This window comes from Dreissena polymorpha, chromosome 16 (genome assembly GCF_020536995.1).
Source record: "Dreissena polymorpha isolate Duluth1 chromosome 16, UMN_Dpol_1.0, whole genome shotgun sequence".
In the NCBI taxonomy this organism is placed as follows: Eukaryota; Metazoa; Mollusca; class Bivalvia; order Myida; family Dreissenidae; genus Dreissena; species Dreissena polymorpha.
In genome coordinates, this window is record NC_068370.1 from 48,576,564 (window position 1) to 48,589,718 (window position 13,155).

A 13,155-nucleotide genomic window follows, 5' to 3' on the forward strand; every position below is an offset into this window, starting at 1 on the left:
AAGATTTATTCGGGTTGACAAACGGACTCGAAATATTGCTCGGTTTTCGACCGACTGTGAGTTAAAGGCTGGACAGATATTTTTGAAGTTAACTTTTTTTTAAAGGTTGTCCAATGGCCCATAGGAGGATCAAGGGGTGCTTTGGATTAAAGCTATTTTTGACATTTTTGCGGCCCGCGAAGACAGGTCTATAATTAAGTCTAGTTAATGACCTTGTTATGATTCCAATATCAGAGTGTGGGGATTTTTTTTCATGGCTCTTTGTCAATTTTTTTCTCATTACACATGATTTTATATATTTATTTGAATATATTGGGCTCCTAAAATATATATATATGAAAAATACTATCCTGGGTACGTTACTTCCACCTGTGGCGAGCGTGTGTTCATGCTATACTTTTACATAACTATGTGTATAGTCCGTGAGAAAACGCAAAATTAATGTTTTACTAAATACAGATTATATGTTAATTAACCCCCCCCCCATACAAGCAATCATTGAATGAATCTAGTATCGACTTATTGCAAACTTCATTTCGAATATTCTTTTAACAAACACATTAATGTATAACCAGCATTTTGAAATCAGAGCCTGTTTGAAGTTGGCTAGAAATTACAATCGAACCCTTAAATAATCACATAACAAATTATTTGTCGTTTGCTATCTGTGCAACACTATTTAGATTTCAAAACTAGTGTCAAAGTCTCCACGAACGTTTTTAAGTGTGTTCAGACGTTTTGTTAAAAACGTACTCGTGCTCCATATCAATTGATGATGAAATAAAACTATACAATTATTTTATTTTTGAAATAAATATTGAGTGATCTTAAGTTTAATGCTTATTGGCATTTCTCCATAAAGTATATTGCTTATCACGAATGTATTTCTCGAGCTTTTCGGTAAATAATTACACCGTCCTTTGTTTATGTTATCTGTTCCTCGATATATAATAATACGAACATAAACGCAATTATTTGCGAATGGCTAAAACGGCAATAAAGTATTACACATAATCAACCTAAAGCAATAAATCAGCCCTGAAAATGGGGCAGGGCATGTTTTGTTAAAGCAACACACATTGAAATGAAAAACATGTTAATTAAAACATATAGATGCAATTTGAAAGCGTGCACATTTTTCATTAAATCTATAGCCTAGTTACCAAGTAATGTATTTTTTTTTTATTTCAAAACTGAAAGAAGGATTTATATTCGTATACGTCCATTTCGACAAACGCGATTATTTTAAATGTTTAAAGCGCAAAAAAGACGGATTTCTACCATGTAACCACCAGATATATTATAATTGTCATAGATCAAATTAAATATATAGCCTAGTTATCAAGTATTTTTTTATATTTAAAACCGAAAGTAGGATTTCTATAAGTATACGATATTATCTACAAACGCGATTATTTTTAAGTTTTAAAGCGTAAAAAGACGGATTTCTACCTTGTAACCACCACATATATTCTAATTAGCATAGATAAAATATGTTTCTTATTTATATTTAAATTTACTTTCAGTTCAAGGTGTGTGGCTTTAATAATTTTCGTCCGAAAGCATCGAACTCTGGAGGCTTACCGAAACGCTCTCGAGAAAATTTTCGGAGTTTTGGGGTATTGCACCCAGTCTCTAGGAAGACACTGAACATGTAACAGTTGCACTTATAGCCGTGGTCAATCAATTAAAGTGTACTTTCCCTTTCAGGGAATGTTGCATTACATGTCCGCTAAGTTCCCGGTACTTGTTCTTCAATTAACGATGCATTTGATTAAAACGACTAAACTATGACCTTGAATGACAGCATCTCATTGCGGTCTAAGTAATCATCTTGCCTTGATTTTCATTTGCACAATTCAATTAGTAAGGCTTCATTAGTTCATGTACATAATTTTCAATCCATGCTTTGACAGTAAAAATAGCAGTATACATGTAGATGTAATTTTCATTGTATTCCGATCTGAATTGAAAACCTAATGCAAGTATTGTTATTTTGATTAATTTGGTCAGCTAAGGCAATGTATTCTGAATATTTGAGACAAAAAATTAACACAATGCAGAGATCTCGTTTTCTAGCGAATGTGAGGTGTTTATAGATTTCATTTTGTAGGACTGTTTGTCAGCCAGAATTCAACGATTATGATTCATAACACATTAATTGAAATGACCACTCCTGAATTAGTTAAACGATCTGTAATTTGAAACAGTTATATGCATGTGTGTCATATAATCGAGTTTCATTGTATACTAACTAGTGGAATTAAATTCGAAATAGAATCGGCGGCATATTTATACGATAAGGCCAATGAATCGAATACAAATCTGATTATTCATGAGTCACAAAAAGTGAGTATGATAAATGTTTATGCATAAAAACGGCATTTATGCAAAGCATATCTATAAACAATTACCGAATGCAACTCGCTTCATAAAAACCGGTAATCGATTACCAACGTTTAAAAACAAATTAATTCACGTGCAGACGGCAGTTAATTACGTATTAACTGTATTTCGATGGTTCATCAGTGGTTAAATACATGTACTCATGTTGCATTTAAATTAATTCGCATTCAAGTTTTGCTCTTCAAGCCTTTATGAAAAGAAACATGACATTGAAATTGCAGCAGAAGATTGCGCCCGCGGCAGCAGAGCTTTCGATGAATACTATTCGTCATTGCCCATGATGACGTCTTATCGTTATGTTAGTTAACAGCTAAATATTCAGCTCAACACAAACATTTAGCTATAGCATTTGTAAACCGAAAACAAATCAAAGCCTTGTCAGAAGAGGCACGTTGACATTGAAGGAAACAATGATTGCAGTATTAGAAGCAATGTATATGTAAGTCAATGCATTAATTGTATCATCAAACGCTTACACATACCGGGCATTTTAAACAGTTTATACCTTTGTGTTGTTACATTTTATTTTTACTCAAAATTCTAGTAATTAATGTTTTGAAAATGCACAACTTAAATAATTGACTTTACACTAACAATAATTCGATGCTGACTAGATTTCAAACAATTTGAACAAAGATCAGACAAATATTCATCAATATGAAATAAAAAGTAAAGCATACCACACAGCAATAAACATCAAACAGATTATTTAAATTATAGTCACTGCTATTAAATTATATAATTAGGTTCCGTATATGCGTTAAAACCGATTAAATGCGCGAAAATTATTCATTAATTATGTATTATAAATGCGTTGATTGAAACATTGATATTAGATAACGATCAAAGGAATATGCGTATTACATACAGCATATAGGATCTTTATAAATCAGTATATACTGTAAACAAAATCAAGTTCAATTGTATGGTATAAAAACAAGCCTCAGGGAATTTTCTCGTAAAGCCTTGACATTTAAAAAGTACAAGATTAGTACTGTAAGCCATATAATTGTACTGTACTGTTTTTGGAACAAGCGTCGAGTACCTTGTCAGTGCATCACATTATCTTAAGTGTTTACCGTTAAATAGAACATGTTTACTTTGCCGTTACATAGAACACATTAACTGACAGGTTTACATGTCTATTAATCGGAACTGTTCAACAAAAACGGTACATTTAGATTTATATCACTGTAGACTTAAAATGTATACATGTATCAATGCCATATTACGCCAAATGTTATACGTCTCGCTGTTCAACACAATGTTATATGTGTTTTTAAATTATTAGATAAAATCATGCACATTTTTATTATATTAGTAAGTAATAGATATGAACATTTAGTATGAAAGCTACATCATTTAAGCGACGATGCACCTAAGAAAACAGGATTAGTGTATTTGACCGTGAACTGAAGCTTACCTTAAGGTTTACATAGAACAAATATACGGAAAAGAATATTTCCTTTAAGTCAAAGTATGTGTAGGAAACCTAAATTGAGAATTGTTTGAAAGGCGAAACAAAGTATGGTCAAGCTTACCAAAACGCGTGCATGTGAATGTATTGACTGTATGCATTACCATGTGTTAGTAAAATATCGAATACGGTGCAAGAGGCAATTTTTCTTTATATATTTGCGCTTTGTCAAAAAGTGGCTTATTATAAAGTCAGTGATACAGTAATCTTACTTAATAAGAAACTGGAGCGTTTGTAGGGCAGCAACTTAACTTACGGAAACACAATACGGAAACAATGAGTGTTAAGCATAACAGATAGCATTATGATATGTCCTCTTGTTTGAAAGCATGGGTTTTAATGCGACCATTTCACGTTTTAGTAAATTGACATCATTGAACAAACACAATGTTTCAGTTATGCAAATGTTCGTTTCAGTTATGATATTTGTGAGGAAACAAGAATACTGAACATTTGCTTTGCTCTAAAATATCAATGATATGCATATTTTGACGATTGCACAACTGTGCCATTATAAAGCGTTACACACCCTAAACGATTGAATAATTTGGAGAGTAATTAGAAATTTAAGTTCAGTCATTATAACATGAATCTGATTAAAAAGTCAAAACTCCTTTACAAATGTATTATTTAAAATTATGTAACTTTCAAAAATCAGTCATTCAATTCTTTAAATTATAACATGATCATGTGTCAATCAGTCCTCATTTTCAATATAATTATATGGTCAATGTTTTGTACGATTGGATGCTATTTTACATTGATATGTGTGTGTCGTGTGATGTCATTGTACGTTCTTATTCAGTTGTTGTAGTTATATTTAGCTTGCTTAAAGTTAAACATTGTCATTGATTATCTTTTTTCAATTAATTGTGCTCCGATTGGATAGACCTAAATATATTAACTATATGCAAATACTGTTGGTTGTTCCTGTATGTTTTTCCAATAGATTGTTATCTTTACGTTTTATCTGTGTTGCAAATTGAATATTGATAATAAGATATGATTATAAAGTATCATGTTTTATAAGATATCCATGTTGGATCTATTGGCAATTTTAAACGAATAATTTACAGTGAACCAATGTACACTTTTCTAAATTTGCTAACCTGTTTAGAATACAACGTCTGTGTTGCGAAAACAAAGCTGAATGGGGATACTCCTTTCAAAATCACTTAACATACCGCTTGTTCTAAATGGAATGAAACTACCATTGATGGATTAAAATTGCCAGGCTTAAATAGAAAGCGTTTTTCCACTCTAGTGCAGACTTTCCTATGTCTAATTCCAATGTTTATATTTAACAGCATACTTAATAAAACACAATATAATCATTTTTTTAGTAGAATATCAACTTTATGCAATGTTTTAGTCACAGTATACACATACACTTTTCATGTTTTGGCAATTCAAATAGCGTTTTAGACGCACCCTGAGTGATTTTGATCACGTGATTCGTTATGGCTAAAACTGATCCGTTAATGCATGAATTCCGCTACAAAAACAAACGTGCCAAACAAACATATTGTCTCCATTTTGAAACAGAATGTTTCCTTTAACAGTAAGCAAATGTAATATTTGTATTATCAGTGTGCGTATTGTACTGACTATTATAGTTTCAATTTAATGAAGAACACACGGCCACTGCTTTATTATAACACAACAGACGTATGCGAGTAAATCAACGCGTTTCAGTTTGTGTTTATTTATTCAGGTTAAAAAGTGCATCTATAATAAAATAATTAATGAACAATTGGATGCGCTTAATTTTACCTGACGACTTACCAGCTGTGTTGAAATTTAAACAAACTTAACCAATGAATCAGGATCTATTGTCATGTATTGTAACACAAGACGGAGGCATTGCGTTAAAATCCATGCCACATGTGGCGAGATAAGTATCTACCAATTAAAGAGTGCGAATAAGGCAGTGTACAATTGCGTCAAGATCCATACTGTTTTATTGATAGATGGCCATGCGAGTAGGCGAGATGAAGACCTTTGTATGTCGTAAAACTTTGCCTGGCCTGGAAATGGAAATTTCTAATTTCGTGTCGAAGCTATTAAATTCGCCAAGATAAAGCATATATATCCTTAGAACAAAAACGTTAACGATTGCCAGATTTTAATAAGCTCCCGAAATAACTACTGTGTACATTGCATTGTTGTATGGAAAATTAAGTTCAAATTCTCTTATACAATTGATAGCACATTTCAAATATTGTTTTACCTTGGGCATGTATACACTATGGTTAACTAAATAAAATGAGAAGCGCAACAATCATGAGCTGATTCCATGCATATTAATTCAAAAATATGTTATGTAATCACACTTAAAATAATAATACTTAACATTCAACCACTGCCAGAGACGACTCATTGGTTTTCTATAGATATATAATCCACACCATTGTGTTCTATTTTGCAACAGACCATGGACGGAGCTACACACTGCTATTTGTATTGAGGTATAACTTTGAATACCAACACGTAATTCATTTGTTTCCATGCGCGATGTAACGTTCTTGCCCAGCACAACTCAACTCATCAACTCATTATTAACATACGTTTAATTATGTTATTATAAAGTCCATCAACAAAATATTATTTGCTGTAGCTGGTTTTGGTGTGAATACATTTGCATGACACATGGCGTCGCATATGTTGTACTCACCGATCTACATGAATAGTCCGGCAACAATCTTCCACAAGCGGGACCGAGTGATGCCCAGAAATAGTCAAGAATTTACGATGATAACGGTCTTGACGACGTTTGCCTTATTATTCAAGATGGCTAACAGGAAAACGCAACTTCCGGGGTTCTCACTTCCGGAATCAAGAATTCGCATTCATCCCGAACTGCTTTGTACCACAGATATAGTTTGAACGTAATTCGGTCTTTTCGTAACTAAAGGAGTTGTCTCCCATTCGGGTAGGTATCCCGAGTATCCCGGGTAAAAAGAGGTCCGTCTAAAATGCGTATATGACTCATATCCGCGGATATGACCGAAAAGTGCGGATATGGACGAATAAAGGCAATATCGACACTTTTTCTACAATGTTTATTTCAATGTGTAATGAAAAATACACAATATGTATTAAATATGTTAGTATTGCCTCAAAATAGAACATTTTAATAGACATTATCATGTTTCAAACTCTAAATTCATATCCGCGAACAGGACGAAGTGCCAGAAGATTGTTTTAGGGCTACAAACCACAAACAATATAACCACGCCGAAATCGTTCTTTTCTTGACTTCTTTATCCCAAACATGTTGGAACAAAGCTTTGTTTACTACATGGGGTTTAATTAGAAAAGAAAACAACAACATGTAAATTCATTGAAATTATAGCAATATAGCAATGCGTGCAATGACGGCGGCAATGCTGGTAATATCGTTGCAAAAGTATTCAACTGTTCAATGTCTCCTTCCGCTGTGAATCAGTTATTATCAACTACAAAACATGAATGACCAAGAAGGTTATAGTTTCGCAACTAAGGAATAGTATCGCGCCTGCATATAATACGCTATAAGTAGGTCTATATAAATTAAAAATGTATCATAAACAAACGCTTATGTATACATTTTTAAGAGCACGTTTGTAATTCATATAAAGAACGTCGCCGTTTCCAGAAAGGCAATTTCAACTGATAAGTTTCAGACATTATATACGGTATATCTCATAACAAAGCAATGCTAACATGTTAATTGATATATTACAAAAGTACATTATGCATTAGATATGTATGGGAACGTGTTAATGAAAAATGTGTTTAGTCAGCTAAGCTGCCATGACGAGCTTCGCGTGAAATACACGTTTTATTTCAGATTTTCATTAACTTCTTTAACACAATGCAAGTTGAGTTGGTCTGATCGTAACTGCTTCGTACACATAATGCTTTCTTAAATAGAGTGTTAGATCATATAAACACGGCTTTTCAATCAAAACTGAGTTATGAAATTTCGTGTATCATAAAAATATAGTCCTTTCATAGTCTTCTTAGTTCGAACTCCAATATTATTTCTCCTTCAATATGATAATATTTGTTATTTTTAATAGTGTAATACCCAGTGCGGACCAGCTATTGTATATTATACCATTTATAAAAGTGGCAATATGTATCAACTATTCTTCAAAACACCGTATACGCTGACAATCGGTGTGCGCGTAGTCAAATGTTCCGAACAATTAAAGGTAGATTTGCGCTTGATATTTTCATGATATTTTTGGCTGGGGAATGTTTTCATCGTTTCAAAATAATTATATAAACATCTATTATGCCATTGCGAGATTCTGGGTAAATAACGTGCATCCTTCTAATTAACGTAGGTACCATGTGGCATCACTCTCTACAAAACTATTTTCATTGAACTGTAACCCACAGTCTATTCAATATATTGCATGCCCTACACGTATGTCGCGAGACTCCATTCATGTCAATGATCGTGCGGGATATGTTTTTCAAAAAATATTTCATTAGTGTGTTTAAGTGCAATTATCATTATGTTAAAATCATTCATAGCAACACAAAAGTTATAGTTAATGTTTTTGTTTGTCTATAATGTGTGTATATTACATATATTCTACAATACTTGCTTCAATGACACGTGCATTGCTGGTGTATTGGCAAGAACTCTGTCGTTTAAATGACTTCCTGATAACCACTCTGGCACTAACAACTATGTTTATTTTTGTTTAATACAAACGCTAAAATATATATGCCTAACTAAATATGTTTTAGGCGTTGTATTCGCTTCTAATTACAAATGTGATCACGTTTACTCAATGGGTTTACACAGGTGTACACCATTTGCTTTGTTACGTTTATCATAATTGTAGTGCATTATAGTATTCTTGAAAATCATGCATTTGTGATTTATGTATGACTGGGCTGGCAATAGTCTTTTCGCCTAAGCACATGCTTCTGGATTCGTATTGTTCAAGTTAACATAATGACAGTTGAGGTTATTTATATTTGATCATGTATACAGTTTTGCACCGTGTCATCCTGTCCATTTGCAATACCCCGCAGTGCGAGCATATACTTTAGTTTGTTTCTTCTGGTAGCGCTTTCTTTGTCGGCTAAACAATTATTAATGTTTATAATCTAGCACAAGTATAATTTTTTTATTTCGGTCTCATCTCTGTGCATTTGTAGTGATAAAAAGATTAGTCGCGAACTTTGTTGCAGAAAATCAAAGCTTACTCAAGACGGGATTACTTACGTTGCACTTTTACAGTATCTGCCTTTTTGTGTCTAGATTATTTCCATCAAAGCTATGTCGACTAATGCATGCACTTCATATATCAACCGACTCAGATGTACCATGAGTGTAAGGTCACGACAAGACGACGAAGTCTTTGACGATCTTCGTATTCAATTAAAAACATTTCAATGCAAAGATAATGCTGCTGCACTTGTGTAATTGCTGACGGAAAACCATGTAGCCATGCGCCTTAACCTGTACACGTTCTTTGTATGATCTAGTTTATGAGTGGGAATTCTAAAATCAAAATCGTTTGTCAATAATAGTACATTCACGTTCCTTCTTTCCGTTATGTTTTTCATTATAACACATTTAAATAAAAATAAATCCAGCAATGTAAAATGTCGTTGGCTCCAGATACATATTCATCCGATTTAATATGTAATAAGTTACAGATTATGTGTTTACAAATGATAAGTTTATGAATCAGATATAATATGGCATCAACGGTATCCTAGGCATGAACTTAAAACGTCGGTCAAGGGCTCAGTATTGTAGTTTTCAATACATATCGACCGTTATGGATTCATCAACACATGTTTAAGTGTACAATGTATTACTAGATTTTATAAACTGTACTTGTATCGGGTAGGTCTAAGTTGCTTGCTTATTTAACTATTTCGTTCAGACTTATGTCGGCGTAGCTGTTAAAACGAGATTTTCACCTTAAATGACCTTTAAAAAATGTTGGGCCGATTTCCTGCAAGTAGACCCGAACGAATACATCCGAATATTTAATTGGCTAATAGGCAATCAAGATGTCAACATGTGCATCTACGAACACTATTGATGTTTGAATAAACTGTCACCTCATAACAAACATGTCATGCGGTGGGTATGCGACCAACAAGTAAAAAAAACAAGAGCAAGTAATCCATCGTTTTAATAAAGACAATTATTTACAAAAGTAGATGTTTTTTTTTATTTTAAAATCAGGACATATTTTAAATATGTTATTTTCAGTATTGTTATTTTAAATATATTTATTTTTTGGTATTAAAGCGGATAAATAAAACATAACTTCATATCGATATTATACACAATATGACACCAAATTGATCAAATCAGACATGTTAATTGATGAACAAATCACGGTATATTATACATTGAAACTTATGTATACATTGAACACATCATTTAGAGAATTTTAAAACGACATGGTGTATTGATGGGAATTTTTAATGTAACTCAATGGTCAGAAGACAATGACTTAATAACCAGCTATATCATTATTCTTTGGGGCACATAGCATTTGTATACAATTAATATCGTGGTGTTAGTATATGTGTATGTCATTTCAAACTATTTCCGATCAATAATATTCATGTCTGGAATTTGAAATATGGCCTGGGTGCACATTATACTTTTCTTAGAATAAATACATGAACCATGTTGTAAGCATTAATATATTCCAATAGTATTTACACCGAACGCACTTACAATTACACAGAACCTTCGAACACATGTTGATGGGTTTTCGTTGATGGTTTCAACTGACTTTTAATCATAATTGTGACAAACATTTCTAAGCATTGTCCGTAAATGCTATTATCAGCAACACTTTCATATTTTTTCTAAACATCTTTTTCGATTGATGTGTAGCAGTATACACAACATTGCTAAACTATATGAACGTGTGTGTATTGCTTGTGTTCAAATACGTTAATGGGTAAGGATGTTTAATAATTAATGGGTCCTTTCTATAAATTGTTATTACATTGACATTGTATGAACAATGCAATGAATGTATGTCCGATTCTAAACTGACATCCCTAATGCATCTTTTATAAAAATCAGATGAAAATTAGCCGGTAGCCTTAAATGCCTATACTAGATAAAAAGACATAAAACGTGTTGAGCATTACCAAACACCAAACGGTAATGATTAGGACCGTTGTTAACGCATTATGGTATATTTGAAATAACACGCGTGCATTTTAAATCATCTCTTATACCAAATAATTAACATTATTATGATATTATATTATTATATCAACTGATCAAAATAAGCAAATTAACAAACTTTTTCCCATGTACACTTTAGTTTGAAACACACATATATTTCAATCGTCATATATGTATCTGACAGTGAATTTAACTGTTGTTTTTTATGATTCTATTGCCGTCTTTCACGTTAATGTGTCTGTATAGATTATTTAATACATTCGTAAGATTTATACATTACTGTCTTTAGTAAACATTTCCAGATCCTCTTCTGAATTGTGTCGTCCAAAGCAGGAGCACTTTGGCTTGTTTGTTGAACACAGTTGTAAAACACTTTTGCGAAAGTTGTTTGACATGAAACAGAAGATCAGCGGGTTCATGCAGGACTGTATATAAGGCAGACAGGTTATCGCTATCTGTAAATAAACAACGAGTAATTACGTTAAAAGCAAATATGACAAACGCGTTCTCGTCTTAAATAACATATTCTTTTTACTGATTAATTGATACTAATGTGAAAAAATCCAAATGGGTTTTCAACATATCACTGACCACTAAACAATTATGCAAAGAAGGTCTAGCAGAATATTATTCCCTTTTCTTAAATACCGTTAGTACTTCAAATCAAGGTAAACTTAATAACCCGACTTATTTTCATACCCTTCTTTTCACATACCTCACTTTAAATGTTTCAATCGTGCATGTCTCCCTGAGTGAAGTAATATGTTTGTAGTTCATTACGATATTTAATAAACATGTTTGCTCTGTCCAGACTAAGTATACTGTTATGAGTTATATGCAAAGTATTTTATGAATATGGTGTAACTGCATTTGTAACAATAATTAACAAAATACGAGTATACGTCTTACCTGGAGTTTAAAATGATCTTGGGTATGCATATGAACCCTGAAGTCCGAATATTTCAGAATACGAAATATCAATTTTGGCCCCCAGCAGATCAGAAACACAACAATGACAGTTATCAGCATTTTTATGACCTGCAACCAATGACATAAGAAACAATGTAGTATGTATTGTCAACTATTCGTATTGTAAGTAGTATTGTTATAGTTAAACTATACCTCAACCGTATTCGCGCTAGAAATGTGTAGTAAATTGCCGTTGAAAGTGATGATGACACATTTCAAGTAAAGTATGTGTCAATGAATAGTTAGTCAGTTTATTCCGTGTATTTATGTGTTGTTACGTTTTGATTTGCTACTGCCAATTGAAGAGTACAACAGCACGCTACGGGCGTTAGTGTAGTAACCCTCTTGATTGCGTTTTGTGTGTGCGTATGAATAATTGATTATTTACTATCCGACATTGCCAAGTCTTAAAGTGTTATGTTATATATATTTTGAATAAACTAAAGAACATTGGTTAATAATTTCGTTACGTCGCTGCAATATGAATGAAAATACTAGAAATTATATATATATATATATATATATATATATATATATATATATATATATATATATATATGCTGTGTTTCCAACAAATACACACGTATATGCGTATTATTAAAAACATACCTTACTTGTGAGTGATTTAGTGGAAATGCATCTGATAACACAATTAAGTATACGTAGAGGGCGGTCGTTTATACCATACATGTTATGCTTACATTACCTTGTACTTGACGTTTAGACAGTCGCCTACTTGGTAACAAGTGTTAACTTATTTTAAGTGTGTGTGCGTGTGTGCAATTATAATAATTATAAACGTTTATATACGTTCAAGGTATGTTTTTGTATACTGTTATATTCTGAAACCTTTTTATGTAGGACTCATGACATTTCTTATTAATTAAAAAAATACAATCAGTTAGTGTTTGCTAGTTATTTATTTCAAGTAAAAAATACTGCTAACCTGTTTGCGTCCCTTCATGATTGCATCTATCACGGTGTTGTTTACGCCTGCTGTCCTGTCTATCAAGAACCTCTGGCTCCGACTTTGGATGGGCGGACCGGTCGACAAGGAGCTGCTGGAGGCATTTGAGTCCTGTCTGTTCACGCCTAGGTACCTACAATAAAGAAACTTAAGCCAAAG

The 13,155-nt window shown here is 32.6% G+C and overlaps 2 protein-coding genes across 2 annotated transcripts in view; both read right to left on the minus strand.

The window, feature by feature from the left end:
• LOC127861624 (profilin-1-like) overlaps positions 1-13,155 on the minus strand; it is a 368,553-nt gene that overhangs the window by 45,169 nt on the left and 310,229 nt on the right. The gene's annotated exons all lie outside the window — the stretch shown is intronic.
• The window catches only part of LOC127861831 (tachykinin-like peptides receptor 86C), a 43,538-nt gene that overhangs the window by 20,631 nt on the left and 9,752 nt on the right, over positions 1-13,155 (minus strand). The window contains exon 5 of the mRNA XM_052400511.1: positions 12,976-13,129. Coding sequence (XP_052256471.1) covers positions 12,976-13,129 — 154 coding nt within the window. The remainder of the gene's footprint in view (positions 1-12,975; positions 13,130-13,155) is intronic.